This window comes from Esox lucius, chromosome 2, assembly GCF_011004845.1.
Source record: "Esox lucius isolate fEsoLuc1 chromosome 2, fEsoLuc1.pri, whole genome shotgun sequence".
NCBI classification, from domain to species: domain Eukaryota; kingdom Metazoa; phylum Chordata; class Actinopteri; order Esociformes; family Esocidae; genus Esox; species Esox lucius.
The window spans coordinates 35094556-35118196 of NC_047570.1; the positions used below are offsets into that span (position 1 = coordinate 35094556).

Genomic DNA, 23641 nt, shown 5'->3' on the forward strand with positions numbered 1-23641 from the left:
TTATTCCGCATCATAGTTTTCGTAGTGTATGCTGTAGTAGACAAGGGAGGAACTGACTGTCGTCCTGGTCTCTAGCTGCCATTATAGTTTCTTACAGTAAGCAAACTTTGCTCCTTACAGCATACTTACAGTGCCGGGTTGTGGGGCCCTAGGCAAGATCATGAAAATTGGCCTCACTCGAGTAAAAAACTGTCATTACAATTTTATGAAGGAAGAGAAAACACATGAGACGACAATTTCAATATTTAAGTTTATAAATGTGTATACACTTAATAAATTTATAAATTTCACAAAATAAGCCAAGGAGGAAAGCCTGCCTCACAGAAGATGATTGGCTAGAACAGGATTGGCTGGGAAGTAGCGGCATGCCCCAAAAATGATATTCCACTGGCACTTTTTTTTCTGAATAAATCCTATCTATTGCAGCTTTAACAAAGTTATGTTGGTGCTGGTGTTTCACCCTGATTGGTTGTTGGTGTTAGGGTGTAACTCTGATTGGCTCTAGGTTTTAGGGTATCATTGATTGGCTGTTGTATCATTGATTTTGACAGAAAAAGGTTTAATCATAATGCAGTATAAAAAAAAAACAGCAAAGAGTAAAAAACATGAATCCCTTCTTCGATGCAATTAATCTGTTTAATAACAGTTATCCTTCTCGATAGTACTGAATACTAACTCTGTCTGACAAATGACTGATTATATTTAAGGCAACCAAAGGCCTCCCCCCAGGCCTGGGCCCTCCCCCCAGGCCTGGGCCCGGGACAGCGGTTGTCAATGGTTCACGGTTCCCCTTATGAACTCCCGGGCACATTGACTATGTAACTTCATCCGACACCTTTCCATCGCATAGATAAATAGAAAATGTAATTTACATATTAATGCAATTTAAAAGTGCTCCCAGTATATTTTGTAAATGTGTATAGGCCCTTCGTTTTCAACACTATTCATTACTTTTGACCAAAGCCCTGTTTAAACTAGGTGGGAAGAATAGCATTCTGCCTCTTTGGCATATTTCATAATATATTGGGTTTGTTTGTCCAAGTTGCAGGTTAACTTAATGTTAAATTTTGCCTTGTCTTGCAATAACGTTTTAATCTAACAATATTTTAATTTTGCTATGAATTATATGCAAAATTGAATATAAAAAAATTATTCCAGGATCTTCACCATAACAAATGTGTCACATTATAAATTTGCTTTGAAAAATATCATACTACATGCACAAAGACATTTTTTATGTATTTGTATTTTTGCAGTGTGTAATATTCATATGAAATGGGTGACATTGTACACAATCGACATGCATTTGAAATTATGCAAAAGCTCTGGAAAAGTGCTTTAATGTTATTTGGAGAAGATTTGAATGATAAAATTGTCATAATAATGATTACTGTCCAGAGATAATAATTATCCAGATATAATCTAGTATCTTGTAATGATCAAATGCACTTTCATTGAACCAGCAGTGTAGTAGGTTTTCCTAGAGACCAAGGACAGATGGGGTCAAGAAGTCAGCATAAACTCTGCTGGTGCTTATGAATTCCTAATTTCCACGGGCCCACTGGGTTTAAGATTGACTGGCCAATCTGGCATTTGCCAGAATTGCCCTATTGCCAGTTATTCTCAAAAAATTGTCTATAATGTTGTAACTTGATCTTGCATGCTGCCTATCACACAGCGCTACCCAGCATACTTTTTCAGAAGTAGTGCCCATAACTCTACAGGAAATAGGGTACCATTTGGGATATAATCTTGTTTCCATGAAAATGGAATTATATGGTAGACACCTGGAATCCTCCAAGCAGAAAATGTAAAAAATAACTGATATTGTATTCTCTAGGTGTGTTATTGTTTGTTTTTGATTGACTTTTTGATTGCTGTATTAGTAAAAAAAATATTTATTACGTATATTGTTTTTTTGCTTTGTTCTCGGTTGACTGACTGTCCCGCCATGTGTTATGGACGGTCTTTACCAGTCAAGTGTTTGTATGAGTAGGAAATAAATACCCCTCTAACTGAATCTTGGGTGGGCTTTTGCTTTCAAAAATACAATATTGCATAATATGACTATTTTCTCACACTGTTGTCTTGTTACGCAGAATAACGGAATGCACACTGTGTTTGTTTAATCGCAGCAGCTGACTGTCCTTCTGTGGTAATAACTTCACAGCATCTGCGTTGTCAAAATAGATCATTTTGATATTTGGCTCATCCTGTAATTAAAGGCTGACTTTAACCTCACAGTAAACTGTATAACTGCACCATCACAATATAGATATTTCCAATTATAGTGCCATTGACTACAGATGCATGCAGATTCTTTGTGTCCTGTGAAACTGTAGCAACAAAAACTGGAGAGATGTGAGTTTCTTTCATTAGTTTACGGCCTAAACAGTGTGGTCAGGACAATTTGTTTAAAACACAAAGCTGTCTGGTTGTCTAGATCACCTGCCTTCATATGCTATGTAAACCCAGCTGGGTTTGGCGGCTCACAACCGTGTTTTTACAAATCATTTTGTGAAGACTCAAGACTAGTTTTGAATCAGTCAAGAACTCGAGCTCATTACTTCAGCGGGTGAGGATACGTTCTCGTTGTTTCCCAAATCCTTCTTTCATGTTGGTCCGTCACACTGCTAGAGTAAAGGATCAGGAACATATCCAAGATAAAGTTGGTTTAATGGCAGCTCATCCCTCCAGTCCCATGAGTCCCCCCCCTCCCTCCTGCCCACAACGCAGACCTCTAGAGGTTCCTGTTGGGAAAACCAGAGAAAGAGACAGAAAACTATAGAGTCCCTTGTTTCATTTGTCAAGGAAGGCCGTTTAAATTGGAAATTAAGTAAAGAGGAAAGAAAAGAGGAAATGTTTACTCTGTTATTGTTAAAGTTCTAAGAGGAAACAGTGAAGGAGGGAGAAATGTGGGTTTGAGAGACAGGTGCGTTCAATAACACATAAGGGAGGAGGAGGTTGCCTTTTCTGAGCCTGTTGTGTCATAGAATGTAGGGTGCTTCAGATATCTCTGTGCCCTTAAAAATGACTAACGTCATCTTTGACTTGGCCTGGTCTGTCGACTCGTCCTGAGATTACTTCAACAATCTAACTTGCCCTTGAGGCCTAAAACATTTCAGCGTGACATTTTGACAAACTACCTTCTGAAAGAGTCCCAAACACCAACACGGGGAAATGCAGTGTGTTTGCGTACGCCCACAGCTGACCTAAAATGACAGACTGAGGGGAAAACTGAGGGGGGGGGGAAATAAAAACAGACGCATTTCTTTCCGCAAAATAATTTGCTGTTACAATCTGTGTGCTCAATCAAGTAATACATCGCCAACCGCAGTGAAACATTTTTTTATAATTATGCTGAATCAATATTTATTAAAACCTCTCTCCATTTCCAGAACCCACAAAACACCTCTGAACAATGTGTAGCATATATTCAACTCATATATGAGGAGCATAAATCTTAAACTGAGTGGAATTTCAACCTCTGGTAAAGCTTTATTTATACATGGGTCTGCACTTTGCGTCCCAAATTGGACCCTATTTGCTGTATAGTGTATACCTTTTGACTAGAATGTAAGGGGCCCATGAATCATTAGTGCCCCTAAAAGGGTATCGTGTGCGGTAGTTTTCACATTTGCTCAAATGGTTTGTCCCCTTGGAAGCCAGTGATGGTTAAATTCCCCTGAAACTCTATAACATCCAGGCTCTGCTCTGATATGATGTCTGCTTTGATCCTCAGCCATAGTAATGTGCTGCTTGGGACCCCTTATTTTAAATATCTACTCTCAACACAGGAAAAGGTGCAAGTTGATTGCTCCATGAGATCACCTGGTACCTGTCAACTAAACAATTGTGTGTGTGTGTGTGTGTGTGTGTGTGTGTGTGTGTGTGTGTGTGTGCATAGTATAGTGTTGCTGGCTCGGAACACAAACCATTTTGAATGTTGACTATGTGCCCCCGGCCAGAGCTCAGCCAAGCATGAATATTCAGGAATATTTTCTTTTGATTTCACAGTTCTTGGATTCCTCTCTCTTGGCAAGTGATACCCCCTCTCTCTCTCTCTCTCTCTCTCTCTCTCTCTCTCCCCCACTCTCTCTATCCCTCTCTCTCTCTCTCTTCTACCCCACCCCTCTCTCTATCCCTCTCTCTCTCTCTCTCTCTCCCCCACTCTCTCTATCCCTCTCTCTCTCTCTCTTCTACCCCACTCCTCTCTCTATCCCTCCCTCTCTCTCTCTTCCCCTCACTCCTCTCTCTATCCCTCTCTCTCTCTCTCTCTTCTACCCCACCCCTCTCTCTATCCCTCTCTCTCTCTCTCTTCTACCCCACCCCTCTCTCTATCCCTCTCTCTCTCTCTCTTCTACCTCACTCCTCTCTCTATCCCTCTCACACACACAGTTGTGGGCAAGCGATAACATAGCTCAGAATTAAACTCATTGTCCTTTATTAGATGAGAGGTTGCAGGCCTAACAGTAACATATAGTCCCAGTAAGGATCTCAGATATTCATTCTTCTAGAAGCCATTCCACATTTTTACGTTGTTGCATCATCCACTCTGCCTAGCCGTTTCCTTCCTGAACAATGAAGAAGAGAAATTAGTGATCATCCCATTCCCACAAGTGTGTGGTGTAATGGAGATGGAATTTGTTCTTTATTGTGCTTGATTTGTTATTTACAGCTCAAATTGAAAATGGTAATATAATTTTAAACTGTTGGTATCTGAAAACATACAGAGTATGTGTGGGTGGGTCTCATCGTGTGTTTCTGTGTGTGTGTGTGTGTGTGAGTTTGCCAAGGCACGCTCATCTATTATGTGCTTGGACGAGCCATGTTCAGACGATGAGTAAATGCTACATAGTAAAGCCTATAGGCTTTAACTCATCAGTATGACACAGTCTGGGTTGATTCACCAGATGATACTGGCCCCAGGGACAGACAGGTGAAAAACAAAGCGGCCATGAGACTTGTGTTATCTCTCCAAAGCAATGCCTTTTTGTTCATATCCCTTGCAACCACTTCCACCAAGCCAATTTTGTGTACAACTTTCAATCCACTGCATAGACCACATTGCAGGGCAATACCGACCGCAGTACAGACCACAGAACAGACCTGTTGAGACTACAGTACAGACCACAGCACAGACCTGTTCAGACAACAGTACAGACCACAGCACAGACCTGTTCAGACTACAGTACAGACCACAGCACAGACCTGTGAAGACTACAGTACAGACCACAGCACAGACCTGTTCAGACTACAGTACAGATCACAGCACAGACCTGTGAAGACTACAGTACAGACCACAGCATAGACCTGTTCAGACTACAGTACAGACCACAGCACAGACCTGGTCAGACCAGAATACAGAGCAGGTCTTTGTATTCCCTGGCAGCTAAAATGCTTTCGTTTATGGAACTGTGGATTGTGACCAGGTCGTATTCTTCTGATGGCGACTCCAGCTGGGTTCATGGAAACTGGCGCAGGAACACAATGTGTTTGTTGTTGGAATGTTTTTGCTGGCGGTGGGTACGGCAGGAAAGGAAGAAATGTGATAGATCAGATATTAAGAATAGCTCATCAAAATCAAATACTTGTGGATACATCTTTGAGGTCAGTACGTATATAGAAGAAAATTCCTAAATCCCCTAAAAATATGTCAAATTTATTGGAAGCAACATGATCATTTGTTTTCTCTTAAAATGTTGGTTTATATATATCTTGATTCCTGTGCAGTTCTCTGTCTGTAAGAAATAGGCAGACATAGACTGATTTATATAGTATTGTTTTCACAGCACTCTAACACTAGTAAAACAGGGAGAACGCAGCTTGATGAAGTGTTTTCTGGGCTGCTTGGAAGACAAGCCTGATTTGATTAAGACTGCTATCTGAATTAAGAAAGCTGAAGGCCAGTATCTAGTTTTGGCATATGAGGCTGGAACCAACCTTCGCAGTTTTATCTATATACATCATTAATCACAGAAGGAACATGGAACTAAATCATTCTAAGATCTTTATTATTTTAGAATGATTAATGTCATTATAAATCAATAGGCATAGTCATGCATGTAAAATATTACACTGTAATATTATATTGTAAAATATTACATGCAGTGCGCCCGTCGGAAATTCGTCTCGACAGACTTCACAGTGTCCTTCAAAGAGAGTCGGTCGACGAATGTCCGTCGGCTCAAGTGACGTGCGTCGATCTACTCCCAAAGAGTTCTTGGGGGTGCTAATATGAGCGCTGGGATTACGCCTTGGGGTACTTCAGACGCGTCTCACCCACACCCAGGCCTGGCGCCGACGATTGCTTAAAAGCAATTTAACACCAATAGTGCACGGAACCAATCTGTGGACTCATTGATTAATTTTGATCTGTGTTTTAGATATTTAGTGACAGAACATATCCAGGGCTTCCAGGCTTTAGTGTTTTATTGTCTGCGCCCGGTAAAGGAGGTATCTCAACCCAAATAAAACTGGAATGTAAAAGTTATAGAAACAGAATAGAAACAATTAAGCGATATTGTATTACCTTTGTCGCCATCTAGTGGGAATGCTAATAAAATCCTAAAAGTACTTCTTGAAACTTGGTGTACATAGCGGAAGATGGCGGTACTGAGCCAGCAGGTCAGCACAACAGCTTGCGTTTCGTTGGGTAGAAGGATACTGACGCATGCGCAGGTCGCTCTACGTGTGGACGTTGGGAAGTTGTTAATTTGGTTAATCTGTCTGGAAGAGTTGGTTAAATAGGGTGGTTGTTTCACAGATCTATAAGGTGCATATTCTCCAACGCTTCCTCTCACTCAAATTCTATCTGTTTGATCTCGGTTATCCGGTAGCATTTTTTGACCACTTGCAGTGTTCGTTAACCACCTGAACTAGCTAATGTAGTTGGCAAATACTGTACTAACTTGTTGTGGCTAGATAGCTATAATGTAGCTAGTTCATTTTAATCGCTTTTTCCGGGTTCTAACGCTTCTCCGGGCAAGGATAAATCAAGTTTCTGGGCATACATTTCTGGAAACTGGTGAACTATAATCTCAAAGTTATTTAGAATTTTCGAAAAACGTCTTTATGATCATTTGATTAACACATTTCGAAAACGATGCAAGTGTTTTTATCTGTGATAACGTGTCTATGATACTGTTCTGTAAAAACTATACAAAATACTTTTCATAACATTTAAAAATAAATATTTATTATTATAATTATAAATGTTTCTTTGTGGTTATATCAATAGGCTCTGCCCGCCATGCTGTCCCGTTTGAGTGCGAGTTCCTCCCCCATCTCCCCTGTCCTGTTCCTGACAGTAGATGGGGAATCCATGCGTTTCTTCCTTCGGCCCGGCCCAACCAAAGTTCAGCTGCAGCCCATCATCAAGGCAGGAGGAGGGTTTGTGTGCAGGGTACAGGAGCCTGGGACTATCCTACTTGCTGACCCGGACGAGATGGGGTCCAACCCGGGTTCAGCGGCCCACGGGTATGTGTCCACTCAGTATATCCGAGACTGTGTGGAGAAGAACCAGCAGCTGGAGGTCGAGGATTACCTCTTCAAGCCTGGCGACCTACAGGTTTGTTTATGGGCTTGTATGTGAACTGCGTATCAAGGGTATATATATTAAAAAAAAACGCAGAAGAAATGTTTACTCTGTTGTTTCTGAAGTTCTGATATTTATACTCAAACGTTGTGTATCACTTCAGAATCTCCTTTATTTGCTAGGTACATTTAACTATTCTCAGAATACCTGGTAGAATGGCGCTCCCAGTGACAAGCTATTTAGAAACCTGATACACAAATCCACACAGTTTACGCGTAAATTAACTACTTCCCTACCTACCTCCAGGTGAACGTCCTGTCCGGGTCGGAGAGAAAAAGGGGAAGAACCAGTGGGCGCATGATGTACACCCCAGAGGATGATGCGGCCATCCTGAAGTACGTCTCGGAGCACGAGGGTGAGGTGCGGGGGAACACTTTTTGGCGGGAAATGGAGAAGAACGGTCTGACCAATCACAGCTGGCAGTCCATGAAGGACCGCTACAGGAAGTATCTCAGAGACCGACAGCCCAAGAATGCAGCTTCTGCCCTGGAGGAGAAACGAGGGAACTCGTCCGAGGAAGACGCCGGACCGCAGCCTTCCTCACCTCAGGGAGACAGTCCACTTTCGTCGGATATTACTCCTGTAGGAGCGGGGACAGAGGAGCGACCCGTGGAGTGTGCGACAGCAGCCTCACCCCAACCAGAGACTGAGCAATCTTCGTCAGGTAAAGCGCCACCAGGCCCGGCCCAGCCTGACTGTACTATGACTCAGTGGGTCCCATCTAAAACAAAACACCGTCTGTCTCCGGACGGGGGAACACAACCCCAGCCGGTGTTTGAGGAGGCTGCCGTCCCCCCATTCCCTAAAAGAGCCAGATCAGACAGTGGAACGGTAATGGTGGAGGTGGTCCTGGACAAACTGACCTACCAATCACCAGGTATCACTAGGCCAACCGCACTCCAGTCTAGATCTGTATATAATTTTCTCTCTTTCTCGCTGTGCCGCTTGTTCTCACTGATCCTCTCCCCATCCATTAAATCATCAGGCAGTGGTACAGTCACTCTGAATGTTCTAGTCTAGAGTGCCTAGTTAAATTGTGCCTTAAAGGGGTAGTATATCCAAAATTCATATTTTTCCAGAAGTCCCATAGAGTCCTTTATTCAACCAATCAATTATTCAGCTCTGTCCCAGTCTGTATTTAGCGTTATTAGCATCGTCCAAATTCATGAATGGAAACATTTCTTACCGCTATAGCAAAGTTGCATTGCAAGCGGAAAACTACTCCAAAACACTTCAAACTACATTTAGTAATCTGTCGCGGTAGCATCGATTTTCTTAAATTTTTTAAAACTGTACACTGATGAAACAGCCGGCTGAATTCCAACTGGCACTAGCTAGCTATTTCCTATAGCCACCATACACAGCTCCATCAAGTTACCTAGTTCAACCAGTCGAGACTATACAGATTGTAAGTAATAATTCTGATTGCTATATTATTATTCACAAAGTACACATTGTCTCTGGATATTCTGGGCAAGGGTTGGGGATTAACGTGTTCACCATCACTGTCCGAGGTGAATATCAAAGACGGATATCTAGCTAACAAATATTAACTTTCGTTTACTGTGTATTGACTTACACTTTCTGAACGAATGTGCAGATTGATACAATTGTGAACAAAACTGACCGGTAAACGCAGGAAGTACACGTTTTTTTGAAATGTGAATTATATAGTGAAATTAAGACTTTATTTCGGGGAATAGAACATGGTCATGTTCTTTGAGGTAAACAACATCGCTTGATTTGTTTGGAGTGTTTTAGACTACAGTAGTCTGCCACTTGCAATGCAGGTTTGCGATAGCGGTATGTACGGTTTCCATTCATGAATTTGTACGATGCTCATAATGCTAATTACTGACTGAGACAGAGCTGAATAATGGATCGTTTTAATAAATTGCTCTATGTGCCTGAAGGACCAACCGGGAGTAAGGGGACTGTCAGCGAAATATGATTTTTGGACAAACTATCCATTATGCATTTATAAGAGCTAGCATATTCGCTGCAGTAAATGGATTATAGGAATTTCATAGTTCTGTTTGAGGTTGGTGGTGTTAATTTGAAGGTGTACAGATGCTGTTATCCCCATACTTAGACAGATTCTGTTGTGTGAAAAATGAAGCACATCCTCTGGAAAGTTGTCATTCTTATTTTTGCCGGACCGCGTAAGCGAAGCCGGCCTAGAAGAGTGAATGTCTCATACTAACTGAGTGACTGAGTGAGTGATTGACTACCCCTTTTTAAATAGTGTAGTGGTTAGAGAAGTGGGCTACGGGACAACAAGATCCACGTTTTACTCCCTATACATTCAAAACTCATTATGCCTGAGGTTCAGGACAGACAAATTTTTCTGGCTACAAACCTATGTAGCTACGTAATAGGAAGCCTAAAATAAAACAGTTGGTGGATATTAGGATTTGTTCAGAATAGACAAACACTTCGCTGCCTACACGATTCTATCATCTCTTCACTTGACGAAAAAGTAACCTATCTTCACCTATGTTGACACAGTAGTTATTGTATCAGTGTCATTCACAAATGGCTAATAAGCTTTTAAAACGGCCAATGGCAAAGGTCATACAGTTCATAGATACTATTTCTGGTGGAGGTAAACTTAATAATAAACATTACTCAGTTCAAGGCAATGGTTAATGATGGCTAACAAAATATTTAAACTTGACGTGATGTTAGTGCGTGACTAAATATAATGTCAAGAGGTTATGCTGACACTCCACGAATGAACAGCTCTGTGGTATAGTAGTTAACAACACAGCCTTTCATGTAGGCGACCCGGGTTTGAATTTCGAGAAGGCTGGCACGATCAACCGTTTCTATCGCGGGCCGGCTGAACTAGGCTTGCCTGGTTTCTCGTTTGGAAACATTTGTATCTGAGCTAAATTCCATCAATGTTATTGATTAAGTTTACTCGACTCAAATCACACCAGTTTTTTGCCGGACAACATAAGCGGAGCCATTCAAGGAGAGTGAATTTCTCCTACTGACTGACTGACTTACCTTGTTAAATAGCGTAGTGGTTAGAGACACGAACCTGCAAGCTACAGGTTCTGCGATCGAATATCCTCACAGTCAAAACAAAGTATGCAATTGGATTTGGATTCCGGATAGGCAACTTCGCTGGCTAATAACTGTTTACAGTTATATTGCGACTGTTTCTGGTAGATTTTGTCGAGATTCTTGTTTCTGGTAGAGTACTCATCCGTGCATGCTTTTTTGGGGTCAGGATAGACAAAAACGTAGCTAGCTACAACATTCAGTAGCTAGCCTACGTTATAGTAAGGCTAAACAATATGGTTTACGGTTATACAGTATTGCAACTATTTCTAGGGGATTTTCAAAGTACTCATCCGTGCATGCTTTTTGGGTCAGGATAGACAAAAAAACTTAGCTGGCTAAAACATTCATTAGCTATGTTATAGCAAGCCTAAACTTAAACTGTTTACAATTATATTGCATCTGTTTCTGGTGGATTTAAGTACAAATCTGTGTGTGCTTTTGGGGGTAATATAGGCGTTATCAAAATCCCTTGTAAAAGAGTAGGGGTTTCTGCAATTCTCTTGTCTTTTCACTTGACCTGAAAGTCAGTTATTGTTACCTATAATGATGGTTATTATATCAGTGTCATTCACGAATGAAATTATTTGTTCCATGAAATGAAATAGCTTTGGCATGGAAAAGTTCACCTTCAGTCTCGCTAGCAATTGCTCAATTCCTATGATTAGGATGTTAGTAGATTCTAGTAGGCCTATTACTGGGTAATAAGCTGTTAAAACGGCTAGTGGCAAAAGCCATACAGTTCATGGACGCTATTTGTGATGGAGGTAAACGTAATAAGAAATGTTAGTCTAACACAATGCTCAATGGTGTCTAGCGACTGGTCAATCATGCATTGCTGTGGTGTCATGGTTAAAGATTGTACCTCTCACGTGGGAGACCTGGGTTTGAATCCAGTGAGGGAAACAATATTTATTCATTTTAATTGCGTGCCGGCTGGACTAGGTTTGCGTGGTACATTTTCTGGTTAATAGACGTTTCCAGACCTCCAACGAGGCCAGATGAGATAGGAGGTGTGGCCTCGCAAGACTACAAGCAAATCCATTTTGCTCTGGTGGGCCGGATTGATATATGTATTTGGAGTCATTTCTATGTTTTTACTTGCAATCTATATAGCTTTATTCAAGTTAATTAGGAATTTTGACATTTCAAATCACAATAATGCAAATTTAAAAAAGGAACAACAAGAAGCTGTATACTTCTTTCTGAATGTTTTAGTAATGTAAGTGGTAGTTCTAACATTTGTCTCCAGGATCCCACTTATTCATGTAAAAATGAATGAAAAATACATGATTGAATGATTGTAATGATACTAGTGAAATTTTTCCTGCCTTCCCTTTCTCTGTTTCTCTCTGTCTGTTTCAGTCTTTCTCTGTTTGTGTCATTCTGTTTTTGTCTCAGTCTCATTCACTCTCTCTCTGTCACAGTTTCTCTGCTTCAGTCTCTATCTCTGTTTCTGTTTCTATCATTGCCTCTTGGTATTCGTCTTTTCACATTATCACATGAATTTTTCGATCAATTAACAACATTATAACAACATTATAACACATTTTTAATTATACTTATATTTATAACAAAAACATGTTTCACAGGGGCTACAACCTCCAACGCAACAGAGGGGCAGGTGGGAAAGAAAAGGGCCAAGAAGCGAAAACTGGGCATCCTTGAGAGGGCAGTGAGAGAATTTGAGGGTTCGGATGAGGTAATATCTGTGACACTTGGGTTTTCATCATGTCCAGTTAGTTAGGGCGTAGATACGGGAAACAAACTCAGAAATTACTGGAAATTAATCTGCATTAGAAAGTAAATTGTCATGATGTGGGTGTTGTTTTCATGTATGCTCTCGACTATGTAGCTAAATAAAAAAATCTGGTCAAATTCTGTCTTGTTCTTAATACTGATACTTATTATCCTTTCCCAGTCAGTTCATGATGAGGATGATGACGAAACTCCAGATCTGGCTGAAAGCGTTGCTCCATCCTCGGCATCCCGTACAACACAACCAGGATCCGGCCAGGAGACCCAGACGTCAGCCTCAGCCCCCCAGCCAGAGAACGGCTCCCCTAAGCCAAAGAAATCGCACCGGTCCCCGGCCCAGGAGAAGCGCTCAGAGACACAGCCTGGGTACCAACCGCCTGAGGCCGGAGGTCCGGCAAAAATTGCCAAGAGCATCCCTGTCACGGAAGAACCTGCTGCCCCGTCAGCTTCTTCAGCACTGGGTAGTCCTGGCCCAAATACTCTCCCCTCCACCTCCACAGCTCCTCACCTGTTCCTGTTTGAGCATGAGTCTCAACAGGTAAGAGGGGAAGACAGCTTTTAGATTTTTATTTTTTATTAAACAATACATTTTGTTTCTTATATCTTTTATTCCTTCTATTAAATTGTTTTATAACCTTTTCTTTTCATATATTTGTTCATCTGTGAAGTATTTTCTTGAACGCACTTTGAAAAAACCTTGATTTTCTATGAGGTGGAGGAAGATGAGGCATCCCAGCCTCTTACCCAGCTCCAGCTTGACCAGGCCAAGCAGCATCTCCTCAGCCTGATTAAGGACTCGAAACTGGGGCTTGTCGACATCACCAAGGCCCTTCTGAAAAACAGTGGAGTCGTCTCTGCTGCTTTGCAAGACCCACTGATTTTGCCCAATCCAGGTAGGTAGCGTAGTCTTCGTAGTCCAACGAAGGTGAACCTTGTGTCCCGGGAACATGGAAGTTGGAGAAAATGAGGGAATTGCAAGCATCGCCCAAGTCCCTTAACATGTTCTCCATCCGTGGGCTCAACACCTTAGTTTGATTCTGTACGTATGTACGTACGTATTTGTGTGATGTATTCTATCTGGAGGGGGAGGGTTGAGAAATCAGAAGACAACACGTTTCTGTTGGCCACTGCAACATGTGGAAAGTCAAATGTCATTGCATAATTTCAGTGGACGGGGCTTGGCAGGGCCCTCGATGGGAACGTTGTGATGACCGCCTGCTGCTTTCCGGTGACACTTCGGAACTGCAAAAGAAGTTTGGAGAAAGGGGGATTGCCAGGAGGTTGGCTTTCCTTGACGCAGACTGACACTGCTGGTTCATTTTGGCCCGTTGTTTTGTCACGTCGTGGGGTGGATTTTGTATAATCTCTTTATTTAATCTCTTTGTAATTATATGATCTGTCTTCTTTATGTTCATTAGCTGCAAGGCAACACTCACATTTGCACCTCTGGGCCAGCATAACCCACAACAAGCCTCGAGTGGTTGATTTGTACGTGACCATTTGTCGTTTAATTTCGTTGCTGTGACGTACTGGATGCTGTGTAATGTGTTATGAATAAGAGATTGAAGTATACTGCTTTTAACAGACTGACTGCCTGAACTTGATCCACAACAGGTTCATCCATTTTTAACCATTTATCGTTCTTGCCTGTGGCATGAACAGTTTTCCAAGACTGTGCTTCATTAATTTTGTGCCAAGTTTAAGAAAGCATATTTTAAAATGTATTTTTTTCACCTTTAATAATGTATGAATTGGAATTAAAATGTTCTTATCTAGAGTGTGGCTGTTTATTTTGACTGTAACTGTGATCATTTTACATGTGATATAGGTTATGTATGTTATTGTGAAGTTTTTCTGTATCCAAATTATCACATGAACAGCGTATGTTTATTTAACCAGGGAAAATACACATTCAGCCTGATCCAGACAAACTTCAACAATAACGTAATAGTAACTACTGGGCAGTTCTATTCAACTGACATAAGGATTTGAGCACATAATATATGTTATAATTGTACTGAACTAATGAATAGAGGATGCCACATACTTTAGATTCTCTCTTGATGTTGACAGCACAGGTTGTGTGAAGTGATGACTAGAAAATTAACTCATGATCTCGACAAACCCTCTTTTGTTATGACATGCCATGATCACTAGAAAAAGTTCCCGACAATGCCAGGGAATATTTTTTATTCAAATGTCCTCTCTGGAATTCCGTAGAATAATGATAATTGTGTTTAGAATATGTGACCAACACCACTACACTGTTTCACATTTTTCTACCGCTACATTCTCCGACCTAATATTATTTATCAGTTCATTCGCCTTCTGCAAGGACTTGTAATTTGGACCAACCGGTACTCCGTAACTTGGAATAGCTTGACAAGAGGATTGTTGTTTTATTAAAGGGGGTGATATTCTTGAGGAGATATCGGGAGCTGTAGCTTGCAGTCTGCTTCATAACTGGGATTTTAGTTCATACAAACGGAACCGGTCTCTCGATACATTTTAGTAGGTTTTTGAGGTCTCGCAAGGGAACTGGGTAAGTCTAACCAGACAGCCTGGTTCTGGCCACCACGTAGCTAACGCTAGCATGCCACTACTGTACTGTACCACAAACAGGTCCAGCCGAAATTCAATGCAGCTTCAATGCAATGGCTGTCACTGTCAATGCCCATTACAACAAGGGTTGTTCTGCATTGGCAAATGCGTGCAAATACGCAAGAAACAGTTAGGCTAGTTAATATACTTAGTACACCTTTGCTAGCCACACTGCAAAGTTTGCACATTCACATTGCTAGATACCTATTGTATGAAAATGTAATAGAATTATGTGCCATATCCGACCTAGGCTTAGCAACGGACGTTAGCTAGCTTACTGTACTAAATTATTAGCTAGCTAGCAAGCAAGTTTACGTTGGCTGCAATAAGCCTGGCTACATCAACTACTGTAAAGATACCGACATATAATTGTATTTGTGTATGGGTCCTTAATGTCTTACCTAGTTATATGTACTAGTGATTTGGCTTGAATGTAAATTATTTTAGTAACCAAGGTAGCTCATTTAGCTCCAGACACTTAGCTTGGCTAGCCTACCTTCTACCCTACCCTCTAGGTTTTTGGTACATTACAGTATCCACTCAAACCTCAGACTACAATTTAGTATTAAGAGGAGATGCACGGTGGTTTTATGTGATGGTAAGTAGCTAGTGTCCATCTTTCTTCGCCCAGCTGTGCATTTCAGCGTGTTGTATAGACCTATACATCCCAGTATACATTTGCATTGTAATGCAGGTAAACGGAAAATAGAGAGGTACAGTAAATCTTGGCGATAACAATACATATATTTTTAACTAAGTTACATGATTAGCTAGCTATTATGTGGTTCGTTATTAAAAATACTATGGTAACAGTCTCCCAACCCAGACGTCTCAGACGCACATCAGCCCAGGTTAGTTTTGTTTCATGCATACACAATGCAGTTGCCAAATGGCACTATATTCCCTAAGTTGTACATGTTCACTCCTTTTCACCAGAGCCCTTTTGGGGCTATTTGACAGGGTGCAACAACGTATGTATGTAACAGGGTGTGTTATGGACAATGTCTTTGTTTCCTAGTGGTGTATGGGACAACGTTGGCAGGTAGCTCCAACCCCTGTCCAACCCACCGAGGCAGCATGAGTTCTAAGGGGGGAGGTGGCACAGCCCTGAACCGAAGGAACTACAGACTGGCCTCTGATACAGATAAGCCCAAAGTGACAGGTATGGGTGGGGGGTAGAGGAGAGAAAGATAGGCTTGTTAAAGTCTGTTGTTTGTTAAGGACTGGATGGAATACACAGTCCATATAGTCAACAGAAACTCACAGCACTCTTGTTCTTTCATCCCATCTCTCTCTGTCTTGCTTTCTGTGTCCTGCCTCTCTGTCTGCCTCTCTGTCTGCCTCTCTGTCTGCCTCTCTGTCTGCCTCTCTGTCTGTGTCTTTCTTCCTTCCCCATCTCTGTTCCAGGTATTGTGAATGAGAAGCTACTGAGTGACTACCTCCATCATGTATTCCCAGCCTCCCACCTAACCTGCCCCCCGCTGGCATCCCTCAGGTAGCTAACAGACTTTATGGCTATGTACACACATGCGTCGCAGTTACCTCTCAAATCAGATGTTTTAAAAAAAAATTCCTTTCCTTTTCTACTGACATAATATCTACTTAGGTTATCCTCAGTGAATTTACCGGACGCTAACCGTAACGTAGGCAGTGTAAAATAAAACGACTCTGAAGTTATCGCATTTAGGGGGCTAGGCTGGAGATGACTTATTCTGGAAAGTTAAATTTTGCTTGTTAAATTTTTTGGGGACTCTTGAGTAGGGCAACATTGGGACACAGACAAAGCCTGGTGGCGTGGTTAAATAAGCCGTCATGTTGGAGATTCTAAATGGACTTTTCTTTTAAATTCCAACCTTGGTCATTATTTTGTGAAGTCTCTCATGTGGATTTGACTTCAGTGTTGCATGCACTGTCTGGCCAATGGTTTTATAAAGAGAAACCCTACATCGACAGATGCTATGTGTGGTCCATGCGGCCTTATATTTCAGCGGTCACGCAATTAATCTAGGAATGCAATGGATAACCACACCTGAAAAATGCTGGCGTCCCCGGTAGCAGTCTCTGGTTGCGTCTTAAATGCCAGTCGACCCAGTACTTTTGCCCAGGGCTCCTGCAACCCTAAGGACTCTAGGGCCAACTGTCGTAAGCGTATCACAGAGCCAGTCCCGGATCGGGTACCACCCTCTCAGCCCATAGTCTCCGCCCTTCTGCCCTTCCTCAGTTCTTTTTCTTCTGCATCCTGGACCTGTTTATCTGGCAACGGCGTTAAGCCACCATTCAGATGTTGTCGAAGGTAAAGTTGGTCTGTGGTGTTTGGTGTCATGAATGTGTGCGCCACTAATCCAACAGTGGCCGTGGTGCCATTCCAAAATTGGCTTCATATAGTATTTGTCATCCACCAGGTGCTTTTTAACAGTGCCAAACCAGGCCTGATCTTCACAGTGGCGCTAATTAAATTAACCCGGTTGTGCGGACCTTGCCTGCGTTGTCCATCCAGCGGCGCAGGCAAGTACTGTGATAGAAAACCGATACTGTCTGAACCCCCGTATGTCTCCATTCTGAAGAAGGCACAGGTCCAGTGGGCTTGGTGTCATGTTTCCACCCTCGGCTCGGATCTATAGATAGAAGATGAGTACAGACCTGGAGGAAAGCGGAGATGTCTGTAATATCAATAGCTAGTTGTTGAGCATTCACTGGGACGGGTTTGGCAGACAGTGAAACTGGATAAAAGTGGGTGTGTGTTTGTCCTATTGCCCCTCAGTGTCTGTTCAGCTGTTCTTTGGATCACACTGCAACCTCATTGGCTCTTGGTTTACAATGTCACCACACTCCAGGCCCCTCCGGGGACCCCATGTATTTGTATTTGTTCCAAAACTAGCACACCTAAAAGGACTTGTCAACTAGTCGTGGTGATGCAGCTGGTTCAGGGGGTACAGCTAAATTGTGAGATGTCTGGGCGTCCTCGGGGAGGTTTTAGATACGGTGCTCTGTGGTGCTAAATGGGTTCAACTAAGTCTTGCTGGACTACGCTGCGTTGGGGTGGACTGAGTACCAATTCTCAGCTCACTTTTAAAAACCACTTAAGTCATTACTTTTGAGTCTCTCATCGCGGTTTGGTATTGTAAAAGAAATAAGGATTGTTGAGTTTTATCTCAACACGACATGGGTGAAAGAACCACGAACTGTGGCCATAAATGTGAAATGGTCTTTCTGATGTAAGGGTTGTGAATGGGATGCAATGGGTCGGTTCAATTTATTTATTTTTGTTGTTTGTTTGTTTGTTATCTGATGGTTGTTTCTTGGTTGGCAGGAAACCTCTGAGCTTCCAGGACCTGGGAGCTCACCTGGAGAGGCTTTTGGCTGAGGGGGAGCCCCCTGAGGACACTAGAGGTACACAAACCCACAACACACACAGATGTTATTAATGCCCGCCACAGGTTAGCCTGGGACATAACGCACGTGTATATCAGACCTCTGTTAGTGTTTATGTATGGTACCATGTTTGTAGACAAAAGTCTTCAGCATCTTGTGCTAAGAAATGCATGTATGTTTAGCTTGCTCATGTTTACATGGCAGCTGTTATATTTATTATGTTTATACTAGCTATAGTGGCCAGATAGCAAGCTTGGAGGAAATATTTTCTGTCCCCTACGCTAGCTACCTTCCAATAGCCAAGTAGTCTTCAACCTTTTCTAGCATGAGCACTTCCAAGTGACCCTATGTCACTTTTGGAGAAAGTTGACAGTTAAGTGTTTTTGTCAACCCATCCATGCTCATGGATAGTTGGTTTTGTTGAGTTCTTTGTGAGTGTTGTAAAAACGTAAACTGGAATAGATCCAATGTGTATGATCTCTATCTCCAACTGACCCAGTGTTTCCTCAACTCCAGATCAACCTGTGGATGGTCGTCTTGGCCCTCTCTCCGTAGTCCTAGATCACACCAGTGGCTTCGAAGGCCTCTTGTTCGTAGATGATGACCTTCTGGGGGTGGGAACCACTGAATTCGATTGAATTCATATTGAATTGCATTGAATTCACCATTGAAGACATTCCTAGAATTAACTTAAGTTATCTGCAGTTATTCTATAACTAGTTCTGTAATGAGATTCTGCCTGAATCTGTTTCTTCTAATGTTTCTACCGGTCATTCAGTAATTCTTTGCATTTCCAGGTCATCGGTCATAGCAATTTCAGCTCTATCAGAGCCACAACATGTGTATACAAAGGTAAGTAAACTTAGAGCTGAACACAGTATGTAATGCATTACTACTGGATCCACACATTGTCTGCTATGTTACATAGTGAGGTGAGAAACTGTATTCTGGAAGCCCTTAAAGGTCCAATGCACATTATATCTATTTTAAGTATCATGTAATTGCTGGTTAACAATTGGGAACAACCTTGCTGTGAGATATGTTTTTACTGTGCACTGTTTTTTGTGTGTTTTTTCTTTAGGGAAATGGGCGTACGAGGTTCTGATCTCATCCCAGGGCCTGATGCAGATCGGTTGGTGCACTTTGAACTGCAGGTTTAACCAAGAGGTACAATTAGTTTGCAGTTGCTCCATCTGATGGAGAACCCTATCCCCAAAATAGTGCTTAAATCTCGTGGCTGATCAAAGTTAGTGCCCTTTGTAAAGAATAGGGCGCCATTTCTCATGTCCCTTGGGATCACCCATCAGGAAGAAAGTCTATATTTTGTCAATATATCTACAGCTCTGGACCACTGCACCTTTTTCTTTCCTTTCCAAAAAAGTTGGAAAGGAAGGTTTTGTCAACCTGAAACCACGCTTATAATTTATTTGGAGATGGGACACGTTCATGCAAGATCTTACAATCCATTATAGCTGCATTATAGTTGATTTCGCATGCATTTAAATACAGTGTTTTTGACGGCCAAGAAGAGTGTATGTCTCTTACCGAGTGACTGACTGCCTGAGTACACCTTGTTAAATAGCGTAGTGGTTAGAGAAGCGGACTGGTAAACTATAGGTCTCGAGTTCGTATCTAATCGCAGGCGAAGTGAAGTACGCATTATGAATTAATCCATATAGACGAAAACTTTGCTGGCTAAAACCTTCAGTATCTACATTATCGTAAGCCTGAAATAAAACAGTTTACTGTTATATTGCGACTGTTTCTGGTGGATTTTTGAAGTATGCATCTGTGCATACGTTTTGGGTCAGGATAGACAAACACATTTGCTGGCTACAACATACATTAGTTACGTTATAGTAAGCCTTAACTTAAACTGTATACGTTATATTGTGACTGTTTCTGGCATGGAAACGTTCATCTTCAGTCTCGCTAGAAATGTCTCTATTCTTATGATTATTACTAGGAAGTTAGTAGATACTAGTAAGCCTATTACTGGCTAATAAGCTGTTAAAACGGACAGTGGCCGAAGCAATACAGTTCATAAATGCTGTTTGTGGTGGAGGTAAACTTAATATTAAATGTTAGTCAGTGTAACACAATCCTCAATGTAGTCTAACGACCGCTGAAATGTGTAATGCCATGGCGTTGTGGTTAAAGACAGTGTGTCTCCTGTGGAAGACCTAAGTTCAAATCTATTGAGAGCAACGACATGTATTAATTATTTATGGTAGATTCCATGATTCTCTTGTCTTTTCACTTGATGAAAAAGTTAGTTATCGTTGCCTTTATTGATAGTTATTGTATAAATTTCATTCACGATTGAAAGGAAAAAAGTATGTTGTTTTCCCATGAAAGAAAAAAATACATTCTTATGTCATGAAATGAAATAGTTTTGTCAGACTCGCTAGCAATTGCTCAATTCTCATGACTATTCCAGTAAGTTAGTAGATACCGGTAAAGCTTATTACTGGCTAATACGCTGTTAAACGGCAAAGGGCAAATGCTGTACACAGACGCTATTTGTGGGGGAGGTAAACTTAATAAGAAACATTAGTCAGTTTAACTGTATCAATGTCATTCACCAATTAACTATTAAAAACGGTCAGTGGCAGAAGAGGATTTGTTCAGGATGGAGTCAAGAGGGTACACTGACACCCAGCAAAACTGTGGTGTAGTGGTTAACGACATAGCCTATCACGTGGGTGACCTGGGTTCGAATCTCCAGATGGCAAAATGTTCTCTGGCTGGCTGAACTAGGCTTTCCTGGTTTCTTGTTTATCATCTGTCTGTGTCTGTCGTCAGGAGGGAGTGGGAGATACTCCAGACTCGTACGCTTACGATGGCAACAGAGTCAGGAAGTGGAATGTGACAACAACCAATTATGGCAAGGTGAGTTTCTGTAAACAACGGTTTGTCAAGTTCACAGTCGTGTGTGTGTTTGTGTGTGTGTGTGTCCTGTTGTGTTACTCAAACCTGTTATCCTTAGCATAGAGTCTGGGCCGGTTTCCAAAACACTGATTCGTTCTAGTTGCAGACAGCAAAGCTGTTTCAATGCACAATCCCTCATAAGAATGTTCTTTAGTCAAGGTCTGGGTTTAATCTAGGAATGGATAACTCGCCCTTTGTATCTAAGGCACGCCTGTTGAGTCCATAACCTGATGATATGTTCTAGCCTGGATGTGAATTTAATGTGGCTTCTGTTTGTGACCAACATTTAATGTGGCTTCCTACTGCTTTTTCGTTTCTGGTTGGAGACAGTTTGCGCTGTTGTGTGTGAAGGGAGTAGTACACATCTTTGTACAAAATCTTCACATGGAAATGTCTTCATTTCTCAGAACAAGAACAGACTGACGAGTTTTAGAAGAAACAGTATTCAGCATTGCTAACATAATCACATAAGGGTTTTCTAATGATCCCTTATCCTTTTAAAATGATGAACTTCTATTAGCAAGCACAATGAGCCATCAGAACACAGGAGTGATGGTTGCTGATAATGGGCCTCTGTACGCCAATGTAGATATTCCATGACAAATCTGTTGTTTCTAGCTACAATAGTCATTTACATCATTAACAAGGTTTACTCTGTATTTGTGGTCAATTGGAATTTATTTTCGTGGATAAAAATAATTGGCTTTTCTTTTGAAAACAAGGACATTTCTAAGTGACCCCAAACTCTGGACTAGTTGTGTATATAGATAGTATAGTCTACATGATTACTGCTTATTTGTAGTGGGGGTTCAGACCCTAAACCGAGACTTATATCTGCCGAGTTTGGCTCCAATCCCAGGCCGCTAACTATCATTAGTAAAAGATCGCAAACAGTTTTTGTTGAATGCAGGGCTGTAGGCCTGCCTATTGAGTCTGTATCCTGATGATGTGCAATACGCCTGATGTATGGAAATGTCCTGACATGTTGTTTGTGGTTTTAGTCCTGGGCTGCAGGAGACATTGTGAGCTGTTTGATAGACCTCGACGAGGGAACCATCACTTTCTGCCTGTAGGTTGTCACTCATTCTATTAATCAATTTTGAATAAGAAGCGATAACTATTACGGGCTAGCATTCCCCACAACAAGTAAACAAAAGGGGGACTGTTGAAATTACTGGACCGATGTCAAGAGTGAATCTGATTGAATTCGAACACCTAACAATGATCATTTCAACAGTCGATATTGACAACAGGTGCATTAAGTTGTCTGTGGTCCACTCTGCCCTCAGGCCGGGTTCCCTCTGAGCCCTGGGTTCCATAGCATGCCGTTGCGTCCCACAACATACTGCTCGCTTACCTTATTCGCGTGGCAATTATGGACCACAAATGGTCTATTTTCCTGCCACACTTCTCTCCATTCTCTCCAAGGAATGGCCAGTCCCTGGGCACAGCCTTCAGCAACATAAAGATGGGTCCAGGCGTGGCTTATTTCCCTGCTATCAGCTTGTCATTCAAAGAGTCGGTGGCGTTCAACTTCGGCAGTCGACCCCTCAGATATCCTGTAGAGGGCTACCGGCCTCTGCAGAACCCTCCGACTGCAGACCTGCTCAGGGCCCACAAGCTGCTGGGCTACATCAAGACTGTCCTGTCCACTACCTTGGACACACAGGTACTGTAGGTCAATACTGGTTCAATGTGGGTGGTTTCTCACCAGATTTGATGAGTAATATATATATATAAACTGATGTGCTATGTGCTTGTTGTTATTATTGTGTAAATATGTTTAGCATTTTGCTAAATTGTGGACACTTTCCTAAAGTTTTGTGATTATTATTATTTTGTATTTTTATTATTGTTAGTTTTTACAATTCGGACCGTCAACCAGAAAACCTTGATATTTCATGTAACTGGAAAAATAGGTTTCCAGACTTTTGCCCGCCTGTCCGTTTTCCCCTCCGTAACACTCTGTGATCCGTGTCCTGTGTCCTCTTCAGGAGGAGAAGGTTGTTGAGAAAGACAGTGCCTGCTGGAGTATTCATGGAGAACCCACCACCCTAGTAACTCTGGCCCTCATCTTCAACTACTTCGCCCCTCTGATGGTGAGTGTAACTACAGGCCTGTATTATTTCTTTAACCGAAAAGCCTCCCTTGCATCATTTCTTTCCCCCTCTACAATGTTTTGATGGGGGTCTTCAGTATAGGCCTTGCTTTTTAGATCTTATGTGGGCAGGACACTTACTTTGCACACTTTGTGGTCTCTTTAAATACATTTTACTGAGTCAAATGTGAGACTGTTTAGACATGAATCAGAAA

At 41.8% G+C, this 23641-nt stretch overlaps 2 protein-coding genes across 4 annotated transcripts in view; both read left to right on the forward strand.

Moving 5' to 3' along the window:
• The first annotated feature begins 6667 nt into the window (after positions 1-6667).
• terf2ip (telomeric repeat binding factor 2, interacting protein) lies at positions 6668-14201 on the forward strand. 3 transcript variants are annotated; one of them, XM_020051659.2, is made up of 7 exons: positions 6668-6775; positions 7241-7570; positions 7844-8474; positions 12259-12368; positions 12588-12962; positions 13137-13317; positions 13593-14201. In XM_020051659.2, exons 2-7 carry the CDS (start codon positions 7253-7255, stop codon positions 13727-13729), a joined length of 1752 nt encoding a protein of 583 aa, XP_019907218.2. In that variant the 5' UTR covers positions 6668-6775; positions 7241-7252; the 3' UTR covers positions 13730-14201. The 3 variants fall into 3 exon arrangements, with proteins under 3 accessions (XP_019907218.2, XP_010894493.2, XP_019907222.2); XM_010896191.3 differs by having other exon boundaries at positions 7844-8261; XM_020051663.2 differs by lacking the exon at positions 6668-6775 and adding an exon at positions 6788-7027.
• A 476-nt stretch (positions 14202-14677) lies between these two features.
• The window catches only part of LOC105025489 (E3 ubiquitin-protein ligase RNF123), a 125207-nt gene continuing 116243 nt past the window's right edge, over positions 14678-23641 (forward strand). The window contains exons 1-11 of the mRNA XM_029125368.2: positions 14678-14966; positions 16044-16187; positions 16433-16520; positions 18336-18415; positions 18914-19011; positions 19195-19249; positions 19479-19564; positions 21203-21289; positions 22330-22397; positions 22757-22997; positions 23323-23427. Coding sequence (XP_028981201.1) covers positions 16103-16187; positions 16433-16520; positions 18336-18415; positions 18914-19011; positions 19195-19249; positions 19479-19564; positions 21203-21289; positions 22330-22397; positions 22757-22997; positions 23323-23427 — 993 coding nt within the window. The 5' untranslated portion in view covers positions 14678-14966; positions 16044-16102. The remainder of the gene's footprint in view (positions 14967-16043; positions 16188-16432; positions 16521-18335; positions 18416-18913; positions 19012-19194; positions 19250-19478; positions 19565-21202; positions 21290-22329; positions 22398-22756; positions 22998-23322; positions 23428-23641) is intronic.

Bases quoted from the DNA above. Each gene is read 5' to 3' on its own strand.
- terf2ip (XM_020051659.2), top strand. From the start codon at position 7,253: ATGCTGTCCCGTTTGAGTGCGAGTTCCTCCCCCATCTCCCCTGTCCTG. The intron at 7,571-7,843 runs GTTTGTTTATGG...ACCTACCTCCAG, and splicing joins TCAAGCCTGGCGACCTACAG to GTGAACGTCCTGTCCGGGTC. The intron at 8,475-12,258 runs GTATCACTAGGC...CATGTTTCACAG, and splicing joins ACTGACCTACCAATCACCAG to GGGCTACAACCTCCAACGCA.